Source organism: Helicoverpa zea, chromosome 21 (genome assembly GCF_022581195.2).
Source record: "Helicoverpa zea isolate HzStark_Cry1AcR chromosome 21, ilHelZeax1.1, whole genome shotgun sequence".
Classification (NCBI taxonomy): domain Eukaryota; kingdom Metazoa; phylum Arthropoda; class Insecta; order Lepidoptera; family Noctuidae; genus Helicoverpa; species Helicoverpa zea.
In genome coordinates this window covers 702,201-723,923 of record NC_061472.1, presented here as the reverse complement: position 1 = coordinate 723,923, position 21,723 = coordinate 702,201, and the positions used below count along the sequence as shown (strand labels likewise).

The following is a 21,723-nucleotide window of genomic DNA, read 5'->3' as shown; positions in this document are numbered from 1 at the left end:
GCTATAAATGCACTATACTTAAGCAATGAAAACCTATTTTGGTAAATTACATAGCCTAGACGACAACTCGCCATGCGTACAACCTACATGCGTATTTTGTAGATAGTATGAAAACCAAGAACTTTTTTTCTATACATATTTCCTTCCCGTGAGATATAAAGAATGTTGTGTATTTTAGTAATAATACTTTCACGTTTCCTCTTCAATTTCTAGTAATAATCCGCTGATAGGAGTTTTATTACTTCGGAAGCTACACCGGGATTCCATTAAGAATTTACGCTTTGTTCTCCCTACAAGTAGCAAGACTGAAATGAGGAATTCAATTTCTATCGTAAATAAGATTCTCAAATACAAATATGTGTTTATGAGCAAAAAGTCGTCTATTCTATGCAATTTATGTAAGTATGTCTATTTTGTACAAAGTCAATTACAGCGTAGATAGCGAATGTATTTTGTTGTTTATTTTTTCATAAATTATATTGATTTCCACTAGTAATTTTATTAACATTTCAAATCAATGATTTTTAGAAGGCCTACTATAACTTACTACTGTCTTAAATGTGAAAATTAAACATTACCCTATGAAAACCAAAACAGCGCAAGAAAACGCTATACGAATATGACATAAGTAATAATAACATCACATCAAGTTTACCAAGAAATAATAACAGTAATAGAAATGAATGTCCAAGAGCAGGGTTATCAAATTAAACCATTATTTCGCCAAAGTAATTTACTCTGATGTAATGCCGACATTACTGTCATATGTGAGTTCACACCTCGGGGTCAGTTGACACAAGATGGCCGACGACCTCTGGGTAATTTGAAACACGGAATTATTTCTCCGCCGTCAAAATATTTTTGAAATTTTCTAATTAGTAGCAATGTTTCTTTACTGCTCATGGGAAAAGGCTAGGCAGATAATGAGGTTGACTTTACTTTTGTGAAAGTCTTTAAAATATACTCGTATTTTGGGATAACTTTGTCGATAGTATTTTACGGATGTTGAAAAGTGATTTATTGGTACAAGAAGAAATTGGCCGTTTGATTTATGGCTGACGTAGAATACCAGTTTAAAGTTTAGGAAAATAAATCTTTGAATGCTAAATACGCTTTCGCGTCATTTAACCTTTGGTAATAACCTTACTATTTTTAGAAAAAAAGAAGCAAAGAAAGCTGCGAAACTGCTTAAATGTTACGACACGTAAGACGATCAATATACCCTTGTTTTAACCATTGGATAATTAAGTCCCAAATAAGAATTTAACAAACAGCGAAATACTCTTTACAGTAAATAACAATAGGCGCTTTTCATTAAGGAATAACTACTTGAAAGTTAACAAACACGGCCCCATAAGCTATCGCCTACGACTACAATACGCTCGGTTTTCCTACGATCTCGCCTAGTAGGCAACGGCAGCTGGTAGGCGTAATTACAGCAATTAAGATGAAATCTAGATATAAAGTCAACTTTTGCTGTGATTAAGAACGCAGTAAAGTGCTTTAAAGAAAAACTGTCGCCGGTCATTAGGCTTGATTGCGTCTTTTTTTTATCTCTTGTGTTTTTTTAGAGTATAACTAGAATTCAGGAATGGCAATGGTATTTAATGTTTCAATTGGTTTTGCAACTGTGTCAAAATCCCTAGAAAAAGGTTGCACGAAATATGAAGGACCTATGAATAAATATATTATAATCTTGTCTACATCAGATACTGAAGATAAAACAAAATTTGAACATGCAACACTGGCAGTATCTTCTAAACAATTTAATCATCAATCAAATCGTCGATCACGGCATCACCCGATCAGATTCCCATGATCCTCAATGTCAATGTCCGCTAACACGACACGTCAAACGGATTCATTAACAAATGAGAAAACAAACTATATCTCACGCGAATCTGTCGTAAATCATAACACTATCAGTGGCGGCCATTTTAACTGCTTTCTATTCAAATGTGCATAAGTGTTACGAAGAAAGTTAACTCCGTCATGTTTTCACTTTTCATACGTTATATCATGAGTTGTAATGATGTGATCAGTACGGTTGCGTCATGCTCACCTTGAATTTGAACGGGTTTGAAAAATAATATTTGTGTGTAATTTTTTTTTCTTGAATTTAATTTTCTTAACGCTGGTTGCCGGTTCTTAGCTTTTGGCAAACTGTGATTTCGTTTGTATAAGTAAATGGATTTTAGTCATAACAAAATGTTTGCTTATTTTCCTGTATTTACATAAATCAAACACATACCTACTCATCTTAGAAATAAAAGTAAATATTAACTAACAAATAATTCTACGTTAAGCATATTCAATGCTGCATCTTCAACGACGCCATTGACCCATGACATGACCTTTTAACGAAGCGTAACACTTATAGGACCCACGATCTCACGCTACATTTGCCTACCACATTATCCGCTAATTTAAATATTATCTTAACACCAGACTATCAATAAACAAACGGACGTGTTCTAAAATAATAAGCTGAAATCATAACACAAACATGTCCCACCTCTATTCTGGGAACTCGTGTTTTAGTCACAACACTATCTAGGAGCTCAATGACTAACAGATCTGACTAATAGCCGCGAATAGGCGAGAAGTGCCGACGGACGGGATCGTAGGACCCATTATAAATACACGTGCACTGAAATATACTGGATGTATATTGAGAAAGAGGGTACAGTTCTCGTAAAACCTGACTGTGGTTTGCAACTAAATTCCGAATAAATACTTTTACTACATAACCCATAACCTTCTACCACCCCCACCACGTTAACTTTGTTAAGTTTCTACGCCGCGACTTGCACCATGTCCGTGACGAGAACTATAAGAATAAAAATGACAAAATATTTTTTCCTGTCTATTGTAATACGTACTACCTACTTCATCATAAATGCCTCAAATGTGGTAGTCTTGTTAACAATGTATATTCCTACAAAAACATCATGTGTTTTATGAAATACTTGCAGAAACAGACGACATCTGTCACTAAGCACTTGTATGTTATATACTTGGGATCTTAACTAAACTCTTCTTTACCTTCTGTTACAGCGCGGGCCGCAGAAGGCGGAACCCCCTGGCACTATACACAGAAGACGACGGTCACGACCTGAGCGACCTTGGTATCGGCACCTCCAGCACCAAGAGTAGTCTCAGCGAAGACTGCGATACACACAGCCTCGCTGTAAGTATACAATCACTTTAACAAATCCTTAAGTTGATATAATAATGATCAATAAAAAATTGACAATAATACTCATGTTTTCTTCTGACTTTCCAGAGTGACGGTATCGACCTGGATAAGAACCATTCAGATGTCGACAACCTGTCTAACTGCGAGACAAACCGCAAGCTTGGCTCCAGCGCCAACGAATACGACACGTGCACGACCACCACCATCAGCTCCCCTGAGCCCGAGGAGTACACATACGAGGGAGCCATCGAGGGCTACAAGTCCAGGATCATCTCACAGACAAACAGCACTATCGTCAAAACTGTCGTCAACAACAATTTCAAAGAGAAGTCACCAGAGAAAAATGGTGACCTCAACAGAATCAGGACGAACGTCAGCAACAAAATTGAGGAGAAACTCTCCTCCTTCCAAGAGAGAGCCAACGACGCGAAGAACAACAACCAACAGAAAGACCTGCCCAAGGTTGACATCCACAAGAGGAGAGAACAGTTTGAGAGGGAAAACTCTCAAGAACCACAGACGAATAAACCGAAACTGCCCGAAATTGCGAACAAAAAATCTATTAAGGAAAGACTGTCTAGTTTAGAAAAGTTTACAGAAGAGACGCACGTTCAAAAGTCTACAAGCGACCTGACCAAGTTACCCACTGAAGTGAAACCGCTAAAAGAGCGTCTGTCTTCACTCGAAAAAGTAAAATCTACAGAACCTGAGAAGATAAAAAGGCTATCTAACGGAGACCTGACCAACACACGGTCTCTGAAGGAACGCCTCTCCAGTCTAAAATCACAAACTTCAGAAGAAGAAACAAAAGCGACTAAAACAGAAGTCAAAGAAGTTTCCATGAGCCTCAAAGAGCGCTTGTCTTGTCTTGACGCGGCCAAGAACAAAGATATACCAAAAATATCAGTTGAAGAAGAGATGGCACATAACAAAAATGTTGAAATCAAGATCGAGGAGACTAAAGAATCAATGATGGACAACTCATTAAAGTCAAGTTTGTCCGGAATTGAAAGCCAAATGCAGAGTTTCTGCCGCTCTTTAGACAGTCTGGACATCAATGGACAATCGTCCCCCAATTCATTTGACAGAGTGCAAAGCTTAGAAGACTTTGATTGCGCTGAAATGCAGAACAACACAGTTCCAAGTGATATTGAGACGGAAGACAGCGGTATCCACACAGCTAGAGATTCTTGCGTACCTGCTGACGACATAGCTGATCTGACCCAAGTGGCGTCACCTGTCGGAGAGCCAATGGTAGAAATTTCCGAATATGAGTCATCAAATGAAGACGGAACAGGTATGGACGCGAAGATTGAAGAGATTGACAAGATGCCCGAACCTGTTCAACTGATACAAGACATCATAGTCGAAGAAACTGAAGAACAAGACATAAAAACTGATGACGACAGCGCAAGCAATTACCTTCAAGCCGTCTCTCAGCCCGAAGAACTGAGTGTCACGGAAGTTACCGAGATACAACTCGACAAAGACGACGAAGACACTCTTAAAAGTTTGGAAAACCAGGACACCAGTGTAAGTTTGAATGAGCCTGTCTCCACCGGGTCGGAAAGCGACACAGTGGTGTTCGAGGGGAAAATGACCATACATCTTAATCTGAACGAAATTTGCAACAATATGAACGCCGGTGCCGGGACTACTAACAATGTTAACACAACTAACAGCATGCCAATGGTAACTGTCTCTAATATCACAACTATTACTAACATTTCACCTAAAAACTCAGTTAAATCGCTAAAGAATAACGAAATTCCCGACTTATCTTGTACATCAGAGTGCTCACTTGCAAAATTAGATCCATCTAATCATAATATATGTAAAGATATACATGAACCTCGTGATATTACAGCTAACAGTGGCGAAGTAGCGGTAAGTAGCTCGCAGGACGAGAACCCGTTTTGGGAGAAGCGGACTAAGCGTAGGATAGAGCCGAATAGACGGAAAACTATACTGTTCATTAACAATAAGATAACAACAACGAAAACTATGACTAATTCCGTTGTCAACGAAGAGGTTTAGCTTTAATGTTGCACCATCATCTCCCTACTGAGTGCATGGGTAGTTAATTACTGCTACACATCGGAATATTTAAAGTCATAATCATCTTTGATCTAACGTCAATTTGAAATTGCGTAGATTGCATAAGAACTAGATCGATCTTTTATTTGATTTAACTTGATGAGTAGGATTGATAAAGTTAGTAATGACGGGACGTGACGAATCTATAACATAAATAAAGCTGCGTTCACAACACGACTTTGCAAAATGCGACTTGTCACAAGACAGTCGACAAAAAGTCGTAATGTGAAAACAATAAGGCCTAAGTTAGGTACATATTCATGTCAAAAATCATATCCATATCATTCTCATAGATTGCTTAGCAAGTTTAGATGAGAATCACCATGGATGTCTGTGTCTTGTATATTTATGATCTATTGATCTCACCCAGTCAGTCATCACTAATACCACCTGTGTTAAGTAGAACCATCGATTAAAACATTAAACTATCTCCGCTGTGCTAAAACCAAAGAATTCCGCCGTATTTAGGATTCCTGCAAACGTAAGTCATGAGTCATTAGCGTTATGTCGATGTTGATCAATTACCTCTCGTCGCACATTGCAGACCGAATTAAATAAATGTCTAATTATAAAACTTTATAGTCGGATATATTTTTAGCAATTATTATAACGCATGTCACAAGTCTTCAATGTGCGATTTATTTTAACGGTACTAAGGGCTGCGACAAATAGTCGTCGCACAATTAGTAGCTCGTGTAGACGAGCCCTTAGATATACAGGGTTATGTACTTTGTCACACATTTCTGTATAGTTACCATATTCATATACTTAAACGTAGAACCCCAGTATTTATTCATTTTAATTAACGTGATATGTAAATGTCATTATATCAAAATACATGTTACATAGTTATTTGTATGAGTTTTATTTATTTACGTAGTTTTAGTAATCATTTATTGTCCTTATGAAATAAGCATTTACTCTTTAAATTAAACTATGTTCCAATATTATAAGAAAAAAAACAAGCCTGTATTAAGAGTTAGTATACATCTTTATCAATATTCCTTTTGTATGTCTGCCAAACAGACACACACAAGTCCTAAACTATTCACCAATCTTTTTATCCAAACATATATTTGTATTTGTGTATCCAAACCCATATTATAACTATCTGTTACATTATATATGTAATATATACCCACTTATCATAATTCCCTCGCAATCATTAATGAAAATGATATTAAATTTAAATAGTTATAAAATCAGTACAATGTTATCTCTTTGCTCGTATCTTAAACAAACAATTTTATCTTACATGATGACAGTTTGATAAAATCCTTCTCAGAGAGTAGGCGAGCTAAAAGATATTAATATTTGAAAATGGTGATGGGCTAATAAGGTAAGAACTGATTTCAAGTGGTGGGTGTCGCTTCATTTCCATTTGCATCTAACCAATTACGCTTTTGCATGTATCTTTTTGCACGATCCTGTGATAAATATTTGGCCTTCTTTTTCGTCTCGTTTTTTTTTAATGTAATAGATTTTTAGAGTGAAAATAATTATGTTTTATAGTTCGGCCATTCAGAGAATGCGTTCCTGACACGTCGCGATTGAACTGACGACGTAATAACATTCATTGATTATTGATATAATAATGTTGTTTTAATGCTCCTCAATTGTTAAAACGGTAAACAACCAGCAAAAATATTTTTATCGTAACTGCAACGCCATTGCAAAGTTACGTCGTCAGTTCAATCGCGACGTGCCAGGAACGCATTCTCTGAATGGCCGAACTATAGTTAAACAACCAAATTACAACGAAGTTTTGTTTATTTTTTGACAATATTTAATTTTGAGTTTAGTTTCGACCTAAAAAATTATTAATTTTAAATTAATTTCTTTTTCGTGTTGTCGTTTGTTTTTGATTGGAATTAGCTTCCTATAAATTAAAGCCTTTTTATAATGTGTTAATTTTCTTTACATGCACTGTAGAAGCACTTCAAATCAATTTAAAAATACGCAGTTTATTATACACTGCTTTATAACCTCGCAATAAAGACATTAAGCTTCCACAAAAATAAAATCACTTGCAGCATGCTTCTACAATGCAACAAATTAAATAATATCACTGTTATATCTCACTCCAAAACTGGCGTTAAAATTATAACTGAATCTCCAGGTGTTGGACGCTCTAGAACTGGCATTTAAGGAGCTGGATTCAGAAGACAGTGCAGCCATGGATGACACTGACGAAGTGCAGAAGAAAGATGAGGAATTCTTAAACAAGAAGGTAGACGTGACTCCTCTGTATGAGAACATGGATCTGTTCTATCAGAACCCTGCGGACTTCCCAGCTGAGAGTGCCTTCCCTCTGGATATGCCGTCGAATGTTCTGGAACCTCCTAAGGAGAAGCCACCACCACCACCTACTGATGACAGTCCTGAGGATGAGCTTCTTGGCAATGTGAGTACAAAATATTATTATTTACATTATAAGTTTTAGGCCCAGGCAAAATTGTGTATTTCTATGTGTTTGTCACGATGATATGGTAGCTTTTATCTCGATATTTATGATGAAATTCCGTGTTTATATTACCTTCGTCCTTATTGTTATGTGTTGGTTCTCACGTAAAAAGTTCACCGTCTATCATTCTGATATACTAGTTTTAAAGTTGCATCAAAATCTTTTTAGTAGGTACATTTTGGGTAAAAGTGTTCATCCAAACTCTCACGTTTGTTATATTAATAACTTCCCTGTCTCATGAGTCATATGTGATACACACCGATTGACTTACTATTGTGTCTGCTTCGTGGACAGTGAAGTGTTTAAGTACTATCATTATTCTTTATAATACCTACTGGCCTTCACACCACATCCAAAATAAACAGAAGAGGAAAGAAACAGTACAATTGTAGTAGCCCTAAAACTAAAACCCACTATCCCCAATCTCCAGGGCAACTTCAAACACACGAGCTCAGCGCGACGCATCAAGAAAGAAATCCGGAACAAACGCACCAGCTTCCTCGGCATCGAAGGTCAAGACGACAGCTACCTCGACGTGGACCTCACCCTGGCTCCCAGACCTGACATCACCTCCTTCCTACAAGAGGAGACGAAGATTGAGAAGCTGCTTTACAAGAAGACCCTGTCACATGATATGGATGCTAAGCTGAGAGAGAGTAGGGATTCGGGAGTGGATGTGGACAGGGGACCGTCGGCTGAGGCGTGGTACAAGGGACATTCGTCTCCCGATACCCCTAATCAGCATAGCAGACAGAATAGTGAGGTATGTTTACTTTTTATGTTTAGAATGTATGTAAAAAATGATTGCCATTACAGCCATGTTTTGTTTTGGGATCTTAAAAGCAGCTGCTTAACATGTGGCCATTGGGTGAGATACCCAGGTAAGGTCTTAGAATCTTCTGAATGTATTGCCTTACAGGACACAAATCGCGATACCGTTCAGCTATTACAGTGTAGGAATAAAACCACTTGCTTAATTCGAGTTTGTACCTAAAATTAGTCAGGAGATTATAATTTTGAGGGCACAGTTAGGTCATTGACCAAACAATATGGTCGTTATCTCATTGTAAACACTAAGATACCTAGATAGAGCCTCACAGCCTTGTACACAAGTACTAAACGTGGTCAAGGCGCATCTCGTGGAGATAAAATATAAGCGAAAATATTGGATTACTCATAATTATTAACAGTTTAGTATTGTTAGACCAAATAAAAGAAGTCTAGGTATTCTAAGAGGCTGGTTTTAAGACACAGTCGTTGTTCAAATAATGAGAAATCTTAGGAATTCTATCGTGACTAACATTTTTTAGTTATTAAATACGTAAGTGTGTTAATCATCTAAGTATGTAGATAAGTATTTCCTTAAAACCTTGCCTTTTATAACTCATCGTAAACTTCCATAGACAAGCCTACCGTGTATAGATAAACGTGTTTATCTAACTAGATAAAGGCTGAAAATAGTACTGTAAATCAATTTTACTATTACCTATGTTTAATTCTATACACGGATAGATAAACGTGTTTATCTAACTAGATAAAGGCTGAAAACAGTACTGTAAATCAATTTTACTATTACCTATGTTTAATGCTGTAAACATCTATTAGACCAGTGCCGTAGACGGTCATAAAAGAATATGGTTTAATGACTTTACAATCAGCCTTGACATACAAACATGTAGTAGTTTAGTTAGTGTAACATAAGATACTGTTCTGAAATGTAATTCAATGAAGAAAGAAAGACCAATACTTAAAATGGTTTTGGAAACACCAGATTAAAGGCAAAATCTTAGACCTTCTTCAAACTCGTGATATTTTCTAGTACCTAAGCAATATATGAAACAAGAAAAATTATGTATCTCATATAAACAAAATACTTATTTCCTAACTTCTCAATTCCAGCCCTACACACACGTGACAGTGACGTCAGACGAGGAAGAATCAGTGAAGAAGCAAGAAGCCTTCTCCAATAACCTGAGCTCCAAGTTGAGCGAGCTGACCGAGGCTCCGGCTGACAAGATCGACAACCTTGACAAGACTATACAGCAGCAACAGGTATTATAAACTGTTATTGTAGAAAAGCGAGGGAAAGTACAACTAGAAGAAGGTTTTTTTGAAAAGTACAAAATTTAATGTCCAAATGTTTTGGTAAAAAAATTGTATGCATAAAAAACACAGCCTGTATAATCGAAATTAAAAATAACTAATCTATGATTCATAAAATCATAGACAAGATTGTTAAAATCTTAAAGATTAGGTTTAGTGTTGCAAAGATAATTTGTGACACATATTTTCCTTACACATTACAAGATAAATAATAACAAAACTATATTCTAATTCTAGTAGTGATAATATTTTAATCAGACATTCTTAATTTTGTACTTTTCAAAAACCTTTTGGAAGAACATTTTTGATTTGGCACTACATCTCATGGCAATCGCACATATATACGTCAAATATACCATAAGTCGACATAAAACATCTGTGGTGGTGGTAATAAGGTTTTGGAATGTTAAAAACTTCATTTTACCTAACCAAATCAGTTTCACAGAGATTTCTAGTGTCAAAACAAAATTATAATCTTAAATAGTCTTCTTCATTTCATCCTTATGAAATGCTATCTAGAAGAGTATATTTATTAGTCAATTATTTATTTAATTAAGCACTGTTTCCTATTTCCATTTTGTAGCGTGACTGAATACATGCTGAAAACATTGATTTTTTAAAACCTACCTTAAGACTTGAGAAATAAGGTTGAGTTTCAACATGTATAATAATGTCGCACTGTACAAATTGTAGATCTCTTTAATATATTCTTTATAAGTTATATTATTATGTTAAGTATATGGGAAAATATTTGGTTGTTTCTCGAATTCTCCGCTTCAGTTATTGCGGACAATTTACTTTAGCTGCTTTTGCTTTATCTTGTAATTGGTTGATTGAAATTATAATGGTTTACCTACTTACCGACGATACTTATGGGTAAATATGATTTGTATTGGTAACCAATGTTTATATAAATATTGCATTAATAAGTAAAAGCAGTTATGATTCTTGCACTTATATAGAGCTAAGTTCACGCCTGTGGCAGTAGGGGGCTAGCACAGATTATGCTTTGCAAGCACTTTAGTTCTAAGGTTGATTATATGTGATTAATTTACGTCGTTTTAAATACCACTAGAAGCATAATAAGTCATCAAAAAGATGGTAGGTATAAGCTATAAGGATTATTTATTAAAAGTAATTAAACTAAGCATTGTCTAAGTTATAGTTGATTTAAAAGTACATGATTTATAATTAAGGGTTGAATCATATTTTTTTTTGGCTTGATAAAAATTTTGTTTTGAAATTGGTAATAATATTTTTTGTAAAACAATGTGGTATTCAAAACTTAAAAGGCTGCTATTAACACTTTTGCTTTTTTAACGCTTTTGCCGGTCCGAATTATAAAAAGTTAAACTATCAATATATGCAGAAATACCTAAATTAGTCACAAAAGTAGTTATTGATTATGTATGTACCTTATTCCTTTAATAAATACTATTTATTTAAAATTATTTTCTTGCCTTTTATTTTCTACACTGCAATATTTTAGTTAGAATTTAGAATGCACTGGCATGATGCACTTTTATCTATCTTATCCCAGTACTGGGCAAACCTCTTTAGTACCTTTACATTGAAAGGGGATAATGCATGTTTCTAATTGCAAACTTGAATATGTTGGTTTTTATTACAAAAAGATTTTTTTAAACATACATTTTTTTTTTAATAATTTTGTGTTAAACATTTTTATGCCTACATTTGTGAAATAACTGATGTTATCAAACGCTCAGGAAATTAACTCCATCTAACATTGGAACCATGATATTTGAATCAAGGAAATATAACAAGAAAATAAATTTTCTCTTACATTTAGTGAAGATGACTAAAGATATTTTACAGCTGAACATTTTTAAAAAGAACTCAAATACAATCAAAATATCAAATTGCTCAATTATTATCTAGCTAATGCTTATTTTCAGTTATAAATAATGACTTACACAGTTTGAAAGTCAACCCATAAACATACAGCATCTCTTTCGTTATGGCAAAAATAAATCTAACAAAACAAACAAAACATATTTTGGAGTTGTTTTAAATAGTTTCTGGTCACATGGCTGTCAAATAAGTGGTTAAATATAAAGTAAAAGCAAAATATGATGGTTCCAAGCCTATGTTTTGTAAATAACAAGCGCGGCGTGGCGTGACTTTTCAGGCGCGAACCACTAACGAGGACTGGCCTGACGGCGCGTCTGATGACGCTCATACCAAGGTGAATGACATTTTACACTTAATATCTACCTACCTTGTGAGAGAAAATCTCGGTTTACAGCAACTTTTAATAAGTAATAGTAAAAAATAATATTTATTTTTTATGAAAAACATTAAACAGTATGGCAATACTCAATAAAAAATGATAAAGAAGAAATAGCAAAATTGTATGAGTTTTTGTGAAACCAAACTTTTCTCTCATTGTGTCAAAACTTTTTCCCAATTTGTGTTATAATGTTGTTAATCCACGCTAGCTTAAAGCCTTTGCACTCCATGCTATTGTCACTAAAATTAAATGTTTAAGAAACTAATTTAATTTCTTAAGTTATCATTTAAAAGTTAAAACCCTAAGTTGTAAGGTCCTATATTGCTCCTAAGACTTCATTACTAACCTTGGGATCATAACTAAGTTACGCGGTGTCCTGCGTGAGCGACGAACGCGACGCGACGCGACGCTGCGAACGCGACGAACGCGATCAACTCAAAGGAATTCCCTACATGCGGCCTATGTGACAGTCTGCGGCGAGACGCGACGTAACGCGTACTTGTTTTGAGGGCGACCAGACGCGACACCGCGAACTATTCAGAAGCGTTGATTGTTGTGGGACAAAAAAAACATAAATATTAAAGAAATCGTTTATTAGTACAAACAAGTTGGAAGATTGTTGCTGTCTGTACTTTAAATATGAACTTTCAAGCAAAATTGTAACACAACTTCTCCATGATTTGAGAAGTAATGACCAAAATCACGTAGGACATCTGTCGCGTATAGCATCGCGTCGCATTACGTCGCGTCGTGTTGCGTCGCGTCGCGTCGCGTTCGTCGCTCACGCAGGACACCGCGTTATGCATAAGTTAACCATAACAACTTAAGTTACAATAAAAATAAATCTAAGCTCTATAACTTTGTACATTTACCTAACTTATATAGGACTTTACACCACACCCTGAACTTCCCAATTTCTAAAAAACCTATAAACTAACATCTTCTTAACCAAAAAATAGGAAGTACTCCGCTTCGAAAGAGAACTGCTCCAACTAGAACAAGAGGAACTCCGAAGACAGAGAGAAAACCTCCTTCGAGACCAGACCAGGATCATCCAGAAATCCGTACAGGACATTTCAACCATACCTTCATCGCCTGAGAAACCTCCACTGACAAGACCCAAGGTCAACCCTCATTATAGGCATTCAATGCCGAATTTGCTGCTAAATGAGAATTTCCCATCTATTCCTCCTGCGGTTCCTGAGAGGCAGGTGGAAGAGAGAGTGGTGGATGAGAAACGCAAGCCGTTCGTGTCGGAAGAACATATGCAGAGGCATTTTGGAGTGGAGGAAAGCCGCAGGGTGTTGTATGAGAGGAAGGAGATCAGAGCTCAGCCGATGAGGGTCCCACAGCCTGTGCTGCCTCCGAAACCTAAGACTCGGGAGTCTATTGAGAGGGAAATTACTATGAGGTAAGTTCAAATTGAGTTTTCGTAAGAAATAAATTACACGCGGTTAAAAAAGATCCTATAACATTTTTATACTAGTTCAAACCGGTATTTTAAATTTGATTTAACATAAGACAATTATGCATTGAACTATACATAAATAGTTTATAAAATAGATAAACTAGTTAACGTATGTAGTATCTAATAGGCAACTATTTACAAGAAATTAGATTAAAAACCAAATCAATAACAATTAAGTAGAATATTGCGTTGTTACGTGACATAATGAAGATTTTTCTTATCACAACGCCATGTTAATAACGCAATATTGAAATTAATAAAAAGGGAATGTTTCTTATCTACAAAATCAGTTGAATCGTGCGTTAGTTAACGTCTATTCTTATTGTGATGAATACAAAAGTAGTGAGCTGTCAACCTGACTGTCTATTGTTTACGAGCAAACCAGTGAAAAGATATTTCATGGAGAAATCTCGCCATGGCTGGCTGTCTAGTTTTCATCCCAGTCCTACAGTAACCCCAAGGTAATGGATAAAAATATTGAAATTCTCTGAATTTATCATTGCTGTGCTCCGCGGCCCGCTGTTGTACTAACGTCTTAGGAGAACTAATTTATAAATTCCGTTTAAAAAAGAAACGCAAACAAGTCGATTTTTCGTCACCCTCTTTCTCTAAACCATTCCAAGTAAATGCAAAAAATCAAAATCAAGCTGAAACATTAAAAATTAAACAGCCCCCAAAACCCCCTTCACAACACTCACAATAAAATTAAGTCTCACACTTACCTCAAACTTGTTATAATATTTCCTTTTTAAATAATTAACAATTACCACTGATATTTCCAGGAGCAGTCGCGTGCCGTCAGCCGTGGAGTACGCGAACGTGCAGCTGCGACAGAAGCCCGTGACAAATGGCAACGCCAATTACCATCCCATGACAAGGCATACGCTGCAGGTGGGTACTTATGTATATCTTTCATTAAGTAAGACTTAGGTCTTCAGGACCACGAGTAGGTTTTTCAGTAGTCAAAAAACAAACCTTAAGAGCCCTGTAGAATTTATGCGAATAGAGAACAGAAAAGTTAAAATAAAACAAACACGGGACGGAAAAGTGAAAATGCGTATCCATGCGTAAATATGTTTTATTTGAAAAGGAATTTGTGGTAGATAAATTATTTAGCCTTTGAAGAATAGATGGTATAGTTCGGCCATTCAGAGAATGCGTTCCTGACACGTCGCGATTGAACTGACGACGTAACTTTGCAATGGCGTTGCAGTTACGATAAAAATATTTTTGCTGGTTGTTTACCGTTTTAACAATTGAGGAGCATTAAAACAACATTATTATATCAATAATCAATGAATGTTATTACGTCGTCAGTTCAATCGCGACGTGTCAGGAACGCATTCTCTGAATGGCCGAACTATAGTGGTAGTAAGGGTCTACACGGTGCATGTAGCTGGAGCAAGTTATAGTTCGGCCATTCAGAGAATGCGTTCCTGACACGTCGCGATTGAACTGACGACGTAACTTTGCAATGGCGTTGCAGTTACGATAAAAATATTTTTGCTGGTTGTTTACCGTTTTAACAATTGAGGAGCATTAAAACAACATTATTATATCAATAATCAATGAATGTAGTTACGTCGTCAGTTCAATCGCGACGTGTCAGGAACGCATTCTCTGAATGGCCGAACTATAACATGCGCAACTCGCAAGTGACATTTGACAAGTGACAAGAGCACGCGGGTGGGTGTTTTGCTCTGGTACATGCGCGAGTCGCAGGATTCGCACGTTTTTTAAATGCATGTTACCTGCGCACCCTAAGTTCGTATGTATTACTAGCTTCCGCCAGCGGCTTCGCCCGCGTGGTGTGTTGATAAAAAGTAGCCTATGTGTTAATCCAGGGCATTACCTATCTACATACCAAATTTCAACAATCAAATCGGTCCAGCCGTTTTTGTGTGATTGAATAACAAACATACATCCATACATTCTCACAAACTTTCACATTTATAACATGAGTAGGATAAGAAATGGCGGAAAAAACAGATATGGACAGAAAATTAAGAATATTCAACTCCTGCAAGGTCGGGTTCTTGATACATAAAGCTAGTTATCTACATATAAACAATATCTTAAATAACATCGTCTTTGATAAACTAATTTCAGGCTTTGAGCGCTGCACCGACGCCGAAGCTGATCTCCAACACAGACTGGATGCAGGCGCGGAATATGTCTAGAAAACCTGCTAACTACAATTATAATCAACATTGGCTTATACAGGTAATAAACAATCTTTGATATCAAATAAATCTGTTCAGTAATTTCTGAAGCGAACAGTTTGATTAGAAATTTCAATACTAATAGAAAAGTATCTTCAAAAGTGTTTCGTTTGGCCAATTCAATGGGGATTGACTTAAGTATATAATGTTGTAGACATCTCGTACTAACTATTTCAATCCATAACATTTCACAAGATATTTTGACTTGATTGCAAAATGAAGATTTTTTTGACATTAATCGTCTTTCAGACCAGTTAAGTTACGGTACTTGTAATGTTGGTACTAAAAACAAATAAATGTACCTATCTTTATTTAATAAGTACTTACCAACTCCATTATAACATTCTAGGAAGCAGAGCAGCGCCGCGTAGAAGAGCAGCGCAGCAAAGCACGAGCGGCGCAGCGACACTCCTACCACGACGCGCCCCACCCCGCGCCCCACCCCGCGCCACACCCCGCGCCACACCCCGCGCCCCACCCGCCCCACGCGCCCCACCTGCCGCCCGCCCCGCTCGCCCCGCCGCACACGCTGCATGCTATGCACGCGCTTAGTACCAGGTGAGAAACATATGACCATAGTACAATCAAAAAGTATATCAAGCCTAAGTACCTAATAAATGGTAAAAACCGGCCAAGTGCGAGTTCGCATTTATGCATCAAAGTTTTCGCCATAAAAAATCACGTCTGTTGTGTGTGGGCCCCGAAATTAGTTCAAGTATTTGTTGTCATAGTAGCAAAATAAATACAATGTACATGAACTGTATAACCATTATGGTTTATGACATGTAACTTAATGGCAGATAGAGAAATAAACGGACAGCAAAATCTTAGCAATGGGATACCGTTACACCCTTTGAGTAAGGAACCCCTATAAATGACGCCAAATTAGTTCATATACCTAAAATAACATTTATCAAATGATACCAAAATTCCCATTTTTAAATATTATATACTAACTTTATATTCCCTGTATGTTCCAGCCAACAGCAGCTATCGGAAGTGAAGCGCGGCGTCCGCACGGAGCGCGAGGACAAGCTGCTGAGCGTGTCCGGCCGACGCAAGTGCTCGCACTGCGGGGACGAACTAGGTGCGAATGAACATTAATAAAGAAATGAGTTTACTGTCACAGAAAACCTCACAATTTCAATTCACGTAACAATAAATAATTACAATATGAAATGAAATAGGAAAAAAGCTGCATAAACATAAGCTTGCCCTCGAGTGCAAAGATTTTTCACCTTATGCTCTTTTGATTCCCTCGCTATCGCTCAGGATTCAATTTTAGAATCCTATGTTTGCTCGTTCATCAAAATTGAGCCCGCGGTTAAAAGGCAACTTTACATTCTTGTATAACAAATAACTATTGCCCTTTCGAAGAATACACACATAGTAACCGCTCACCAATATGGGAATTTGAGATAAAGCGCGCGCGTCGTCTGCTGTATATACTACTAGGTACTACTGACTGTAAGAGGAAGTGTTTCAATATAAAAACCTAATGCTATTCTTTTTACATAGAACACATTTAAATAGTTATCCAGCCAGGTACCAAATAATAAATAAGACCTATGGACTAAGAAGTTTCTAATTGCTTTATAGTACCTACTGCCTACCTCACTACTACTCACCCTACAGTTCATAAACTGAATTACGTTATCCCTTATGTATATGGTTAATTTTCTTCCCCATTCTGATATAATACATAACCAATATAATATTCTCTTACCGTCCCCAGGTCGCGGCGCCGCCATGATCATCGAGTCGCTGGGGCTGTGCTTCCACGTGTGGTGCTTCACGTGCGCCGTGTGCGGCGCGGCGCTGGGCGACGGCCGCGCCGGCGCCGACGTGCGCGTGCGGGCCCGCCGCCTGCACTGCCAGCACTGCTACTCCTCCGACGACGGCCGGAAGTACTCCGCCGTCTAGGACAACCTCTATGTTAGAACAGGGGGAGAACAACAACCTTCATACCCTGAAAGGGGAATAACAACAACCTGTATCTTATAAAGAAGGTTACGATTGGAATGGAAAAGTCTGTCTAAGAAACCACAACCTGTATATTATGAAGAGGAGAGGGGAATAACAGCAACCTGTATTATAGAAAGAGGAATAACAACAACCTGTATGTTAAAAGGAGCCCTTATAACATACAGGTTGTTGTTACCTCTTTAAAGGAAGTTACAGTTGGGATGGAAAGTACATAAGCAAGAATATCCTTGAATTGAATGTACCTCTAGAATGGTCTATGAGAAAAGGAATGGTGAATAATAATTAAAATATTCGTAAAGTGAAATAAATCTTTGAGAGAGAACTACATAAAAGTTACAAAGATTATTTGTTGGAGTACTAGCTTGTGCTATGTAATGAAATTTATCTCTCTATATAGTAAGCTGGAAATTCGATGACATTGGACAGACTTTTGAAAAAGACTTTAGTAAAGTGTTGTCAAAAATTACAATGCAATCTTAAATCTTGTAAATTAAGATAGCAGTGGTGGGACAAAAAGTGAAAGAAAACTGTTTTAAGTTTCATTTTCGGTTTCGTGTAAAATAAAGTACATAACTGGGGCTGGTCCAAAGACTATGAAAAAAGAGTGAGTCGACAAGTAATTCTTAACAATTTGATATTTGTTAACGATCCACAAGTAATTTTATACTGTTATTCAAATATATTTGTTTTCCCATAAAGTTATGTAATGTACAACTATTGTTAAACCTCTCATCTTAATATATCTCATATAAATATACTTTAACTATGGTGGGTTAATTTCTATATGACGAGTGTGCCTGAGTGATTCATTTTAACATAACTTAAGAATAAAATGGCCAAATAATTATACTTTAGTATCGAGTGGTTGGCTGTAGACAACTAGACAGTCTCCAGACTCGTCGTGGTGAAGGCAATTGATATAACCTACATAAGTGCGAGCTCCTATTGGCATAGGCGTGATAGTCACCTACCACGCTGTCTGTCAGTATGTGTATGCGCAACCTCCAAAACGTCTAAGCGGCTCAGCTGAGTTCTGAGTCGGCTACTGCACGCTTTTGTTTAACTCCCACATGTTTGAACATTTCGACATTGTCACAGTATTATACGTTTGTCACATAATTTCGGACTATTTTGTGCCATGTCATATTTTTGTCTTGTGTTCCCAACAAGTACATTAACAGAAACAATATATTTAAGAATACCATTGATTTAATATTTTTTTACTAATAAACAAAATAATGTTTTGTGTAATGAAAATAAACATTTGTAATATTTTGTAAATAGTTTTTAATTTATACTTTAGTACGTTTTAATGGTTAGCTTTAATAGTTATTATTTTAGTTAAAATGAAGAACATAATCCATCCAAAAATGTGTATGATTAATAAAAATATTATTATCCTTTGATTCAATGTGAAATGGCTTAAGTAGCGTAAAACTGTGAAATCTCAAATTTTATACTAACAGATCTCTTACGATTCTCACTATAAAATCATGGCAGCTTCGAAACTGGCCTGAGGTCTTTATCCTAATATTATTTAAGCCATTTCATGTAGTGATGTTATGTAAATCTAAATATATTTGCGTCACTATGTAACAGCCGTAACTTCGTGTTGAATATAACTTGGATTGCACCTACTTGTAATTATGTTAACTATATTGATACAAATGTACATTCTCTATGTGTATAAGCTGCAAATTGTATAACATTAAATATTTGAATTATACAAACCGTTTTGTTTTTATTTTACACTTACTATCATTAGACAAGAAAAGAATTTGTGCCTATCCTTAACAGACTGGGTTTAAAGGGTCAAATTCGGCTTCAAGAATGAACAAACGAAAACGAAATTATTACAAGCTTTCTTATACATATCCTCCATTCAGATGATTGAATGGAATCTGCATTCATTCATACTAAACCACTCTGCAATATGAGGGATTTCAATACAACAGTACAATAATCATATCCATATCAATACAATTCTGAAAAGGCCCATACAATTGCATTGAATACAAGAGCAAAAAACCTTTCGCCAAAATTGTTGAAGACCATGACAGAGTTATCTCTGAGCTGGTATTAGGCTCAACACACACCAAAAGAGCGGCGAAGGGCAGCGAAGCGAAGCGCGGTTTGAGTGTCATTTGAATTTTTACTTTATTCCCATTACTATAATGTATATTTTCCGTATTATATACTCCGTTCATGGAATTCGCGGGAAGTCCCGCGGCGCCGCGGGCATCCGCGCGACTCGTTCGAGTTTCTCATGCGAAAATATACATTATAGTAATGGGAATAAAGTAAAAATTCAAATGACACTCAAACCGCGCTTCGCTTCGCTGCCCTTCGCCGGACTTTTGGTGTGTGTTGAGCCTTACCAGTCTATTAGAATGTTTATAAATGACTACCCTAATATGGTTTACATCTGCCATGGGCTTTTATTAAGAGATGTAATTTCTGGAGACAATTTTAGGGAATAAATGTTTCACAGATTTCATGCTACTGAGATAAAACTTTAAGTATCTAATATTAAATATTTTAAGCTACTAGGTACGTACCTACGTACGTAGTAAGTACTTATTAAGTGTGTGGAGTTATAAACGCAGGGAAATATGTAGGTATATACTTAGGATTATTTAATGGTCACGATTTTAATTATCTTTCGGTTACCTACGTGCCGTATAACAAATCGTTAAAATATTTAAGTGACGCACTGAAATTAGGTGTACTTCTATCGACAGATCATCTGTATCTATAACACTGCACGACTATACATAATATGTCTAGGGGTCAACGGATATACATATTTATCTGATTAACCCTACTCATTATCCTACAGCTTATTGAAGGTATCCTAACTAAAGGTATACTAGTCCTTGTTACGTACATGAGGTCATCATAAGAGGTATTATCATGAGATGTTCTCGAATGCCTCTTCCCTATCTAACCAAATTACGACTACTTATAGCGACAGTTTAACAGTTGGGATTTGCATCCCAATTTATTTAATCGCAACCTCGAAGTCGACGAAGCTGCTTTTATGCAACCGTCTGGCAAGTTACGAGAATACATCCCCTTAAGTAAGCAGTGTGGGGTTGGAGACGCTCGTCGTCTGAATGGAGTGGTGCAGACGTTGCAGTGGCGTAGCGTGGGGGGGGGGCAGAGGGGGCAAATTCCCCGGGCGGCAGCTTTTAGGGGGCGGCAAAATTTACCCAATTAAAAAAAAATTGTTCGCAACTAGTATCTGCGCCGCTACATAAAACTGTCTAACAATAACAAAACATTAAACAAGAAAGTTGAAACGTTTTAAAATTAAAATTAATTATTGTTAAAATTTGGTACTTAAAACACACGTGACACTACATTTTACGTAATTTTGGTTTTGAGTCTTAAATAAAAAATAATTAAAATTTCGCGCTCGCTTCGCTCGTGTATTCAGAAACTGTATGCGCTTAATTTTGCATTTGTCAACAAACAAAACGTTAAATACGTTTGGACTAAATTTTACGTAATTTTTGTTTTAAGTCCGATAAAAATTTCGCGCTCGCTCCGCTCGCGTATTCAAAATCGATATGCTCTTATTTTTGCATCTGTCAACAAACAAAAAGTTAAGTACTTTTGGGCAAAATTTTACGTAATATTTGGTTTAAGTCCGATAAAAATTTCGCGCTCGCTTCGCTCGCGCATTTGGAAACTACATAGGAAAGTTTTTCTTTATTTGCATTTGCTTACCTACACAACTGCCGACATGCGTTTAGCAGATTGCTAATTTAGGTAAACCGATGAGGTGGTCCCCGGCAAGACAAACTTTAGTTAAAGTGGTCCCTCATGACTAAAAGGTTAAGAACCACTGGTTTAGATAAACTTGAATGCTATAAGCAATACTTACGTAGATACAAACCAAATTTCACGCTAAGGTATAGTTCCATGGGA

General features: G+C 36.6%; 1 protein-coding gene across 4 annotated transcripts in view; it reads left to right on the top strand.

The window, feature by feature from the left end:
• Positions 1-19,520, top strand: part of LOC124640938 (LIM domain only protein 7) — a 193,060-nt gene extending 173,540 nt beyond the window's left edge. For 3 of the 4 annotated variants that reach the window (XM_047178902.1, XM_047178903.1, XM_047178901.1), the window contains 11 exons: positions 3,058-3,190; positions 3,287-4,891; positions 7,416-7,700; positions 8,191-8,523; positions 9,660-9,812; positions 13,074-13,525; positions 14,365-14,473; positions 15,692-15,805; positions 16,154-16,362; positions 16,785-16,891; positions 17,540-19,520. In XM_047178902.1, coding sequence (XP_047034858.1) covers positions 3,058-3,190; positions 3,287-4,891; positions 7,416-7,700; positions 8,191-8,523; positions 9,660-9,812; positions 13,074-13,525; positions 14,365-14,473; positions 15,692-15,805; positions 16,154-16,362; positions 16,785-16,891; positions 17,540-17,727 — 3,688 coding nt within the window. In that variant the 3' untranslated portion in view covers positions 17,728-19,520. The remainder of the gene's footprint in view (positions 1-3,057; positions 3,191-3,286; positions 4,892-7,415; positions 7,701-8,190; positions 8,524-9,659; positions 9,813-13,073; positions 13,526-14,364; positions 14,474-15,691; positions 15,806-16,153; positions 16,363-16,784; positions 16,892-17,539) is intronic. The other variant, XM_047178904.1, reaches the window with a different exon arrangement.
• Positions 19,521-21,723: the final 2,203 nt, after the last annotated feature.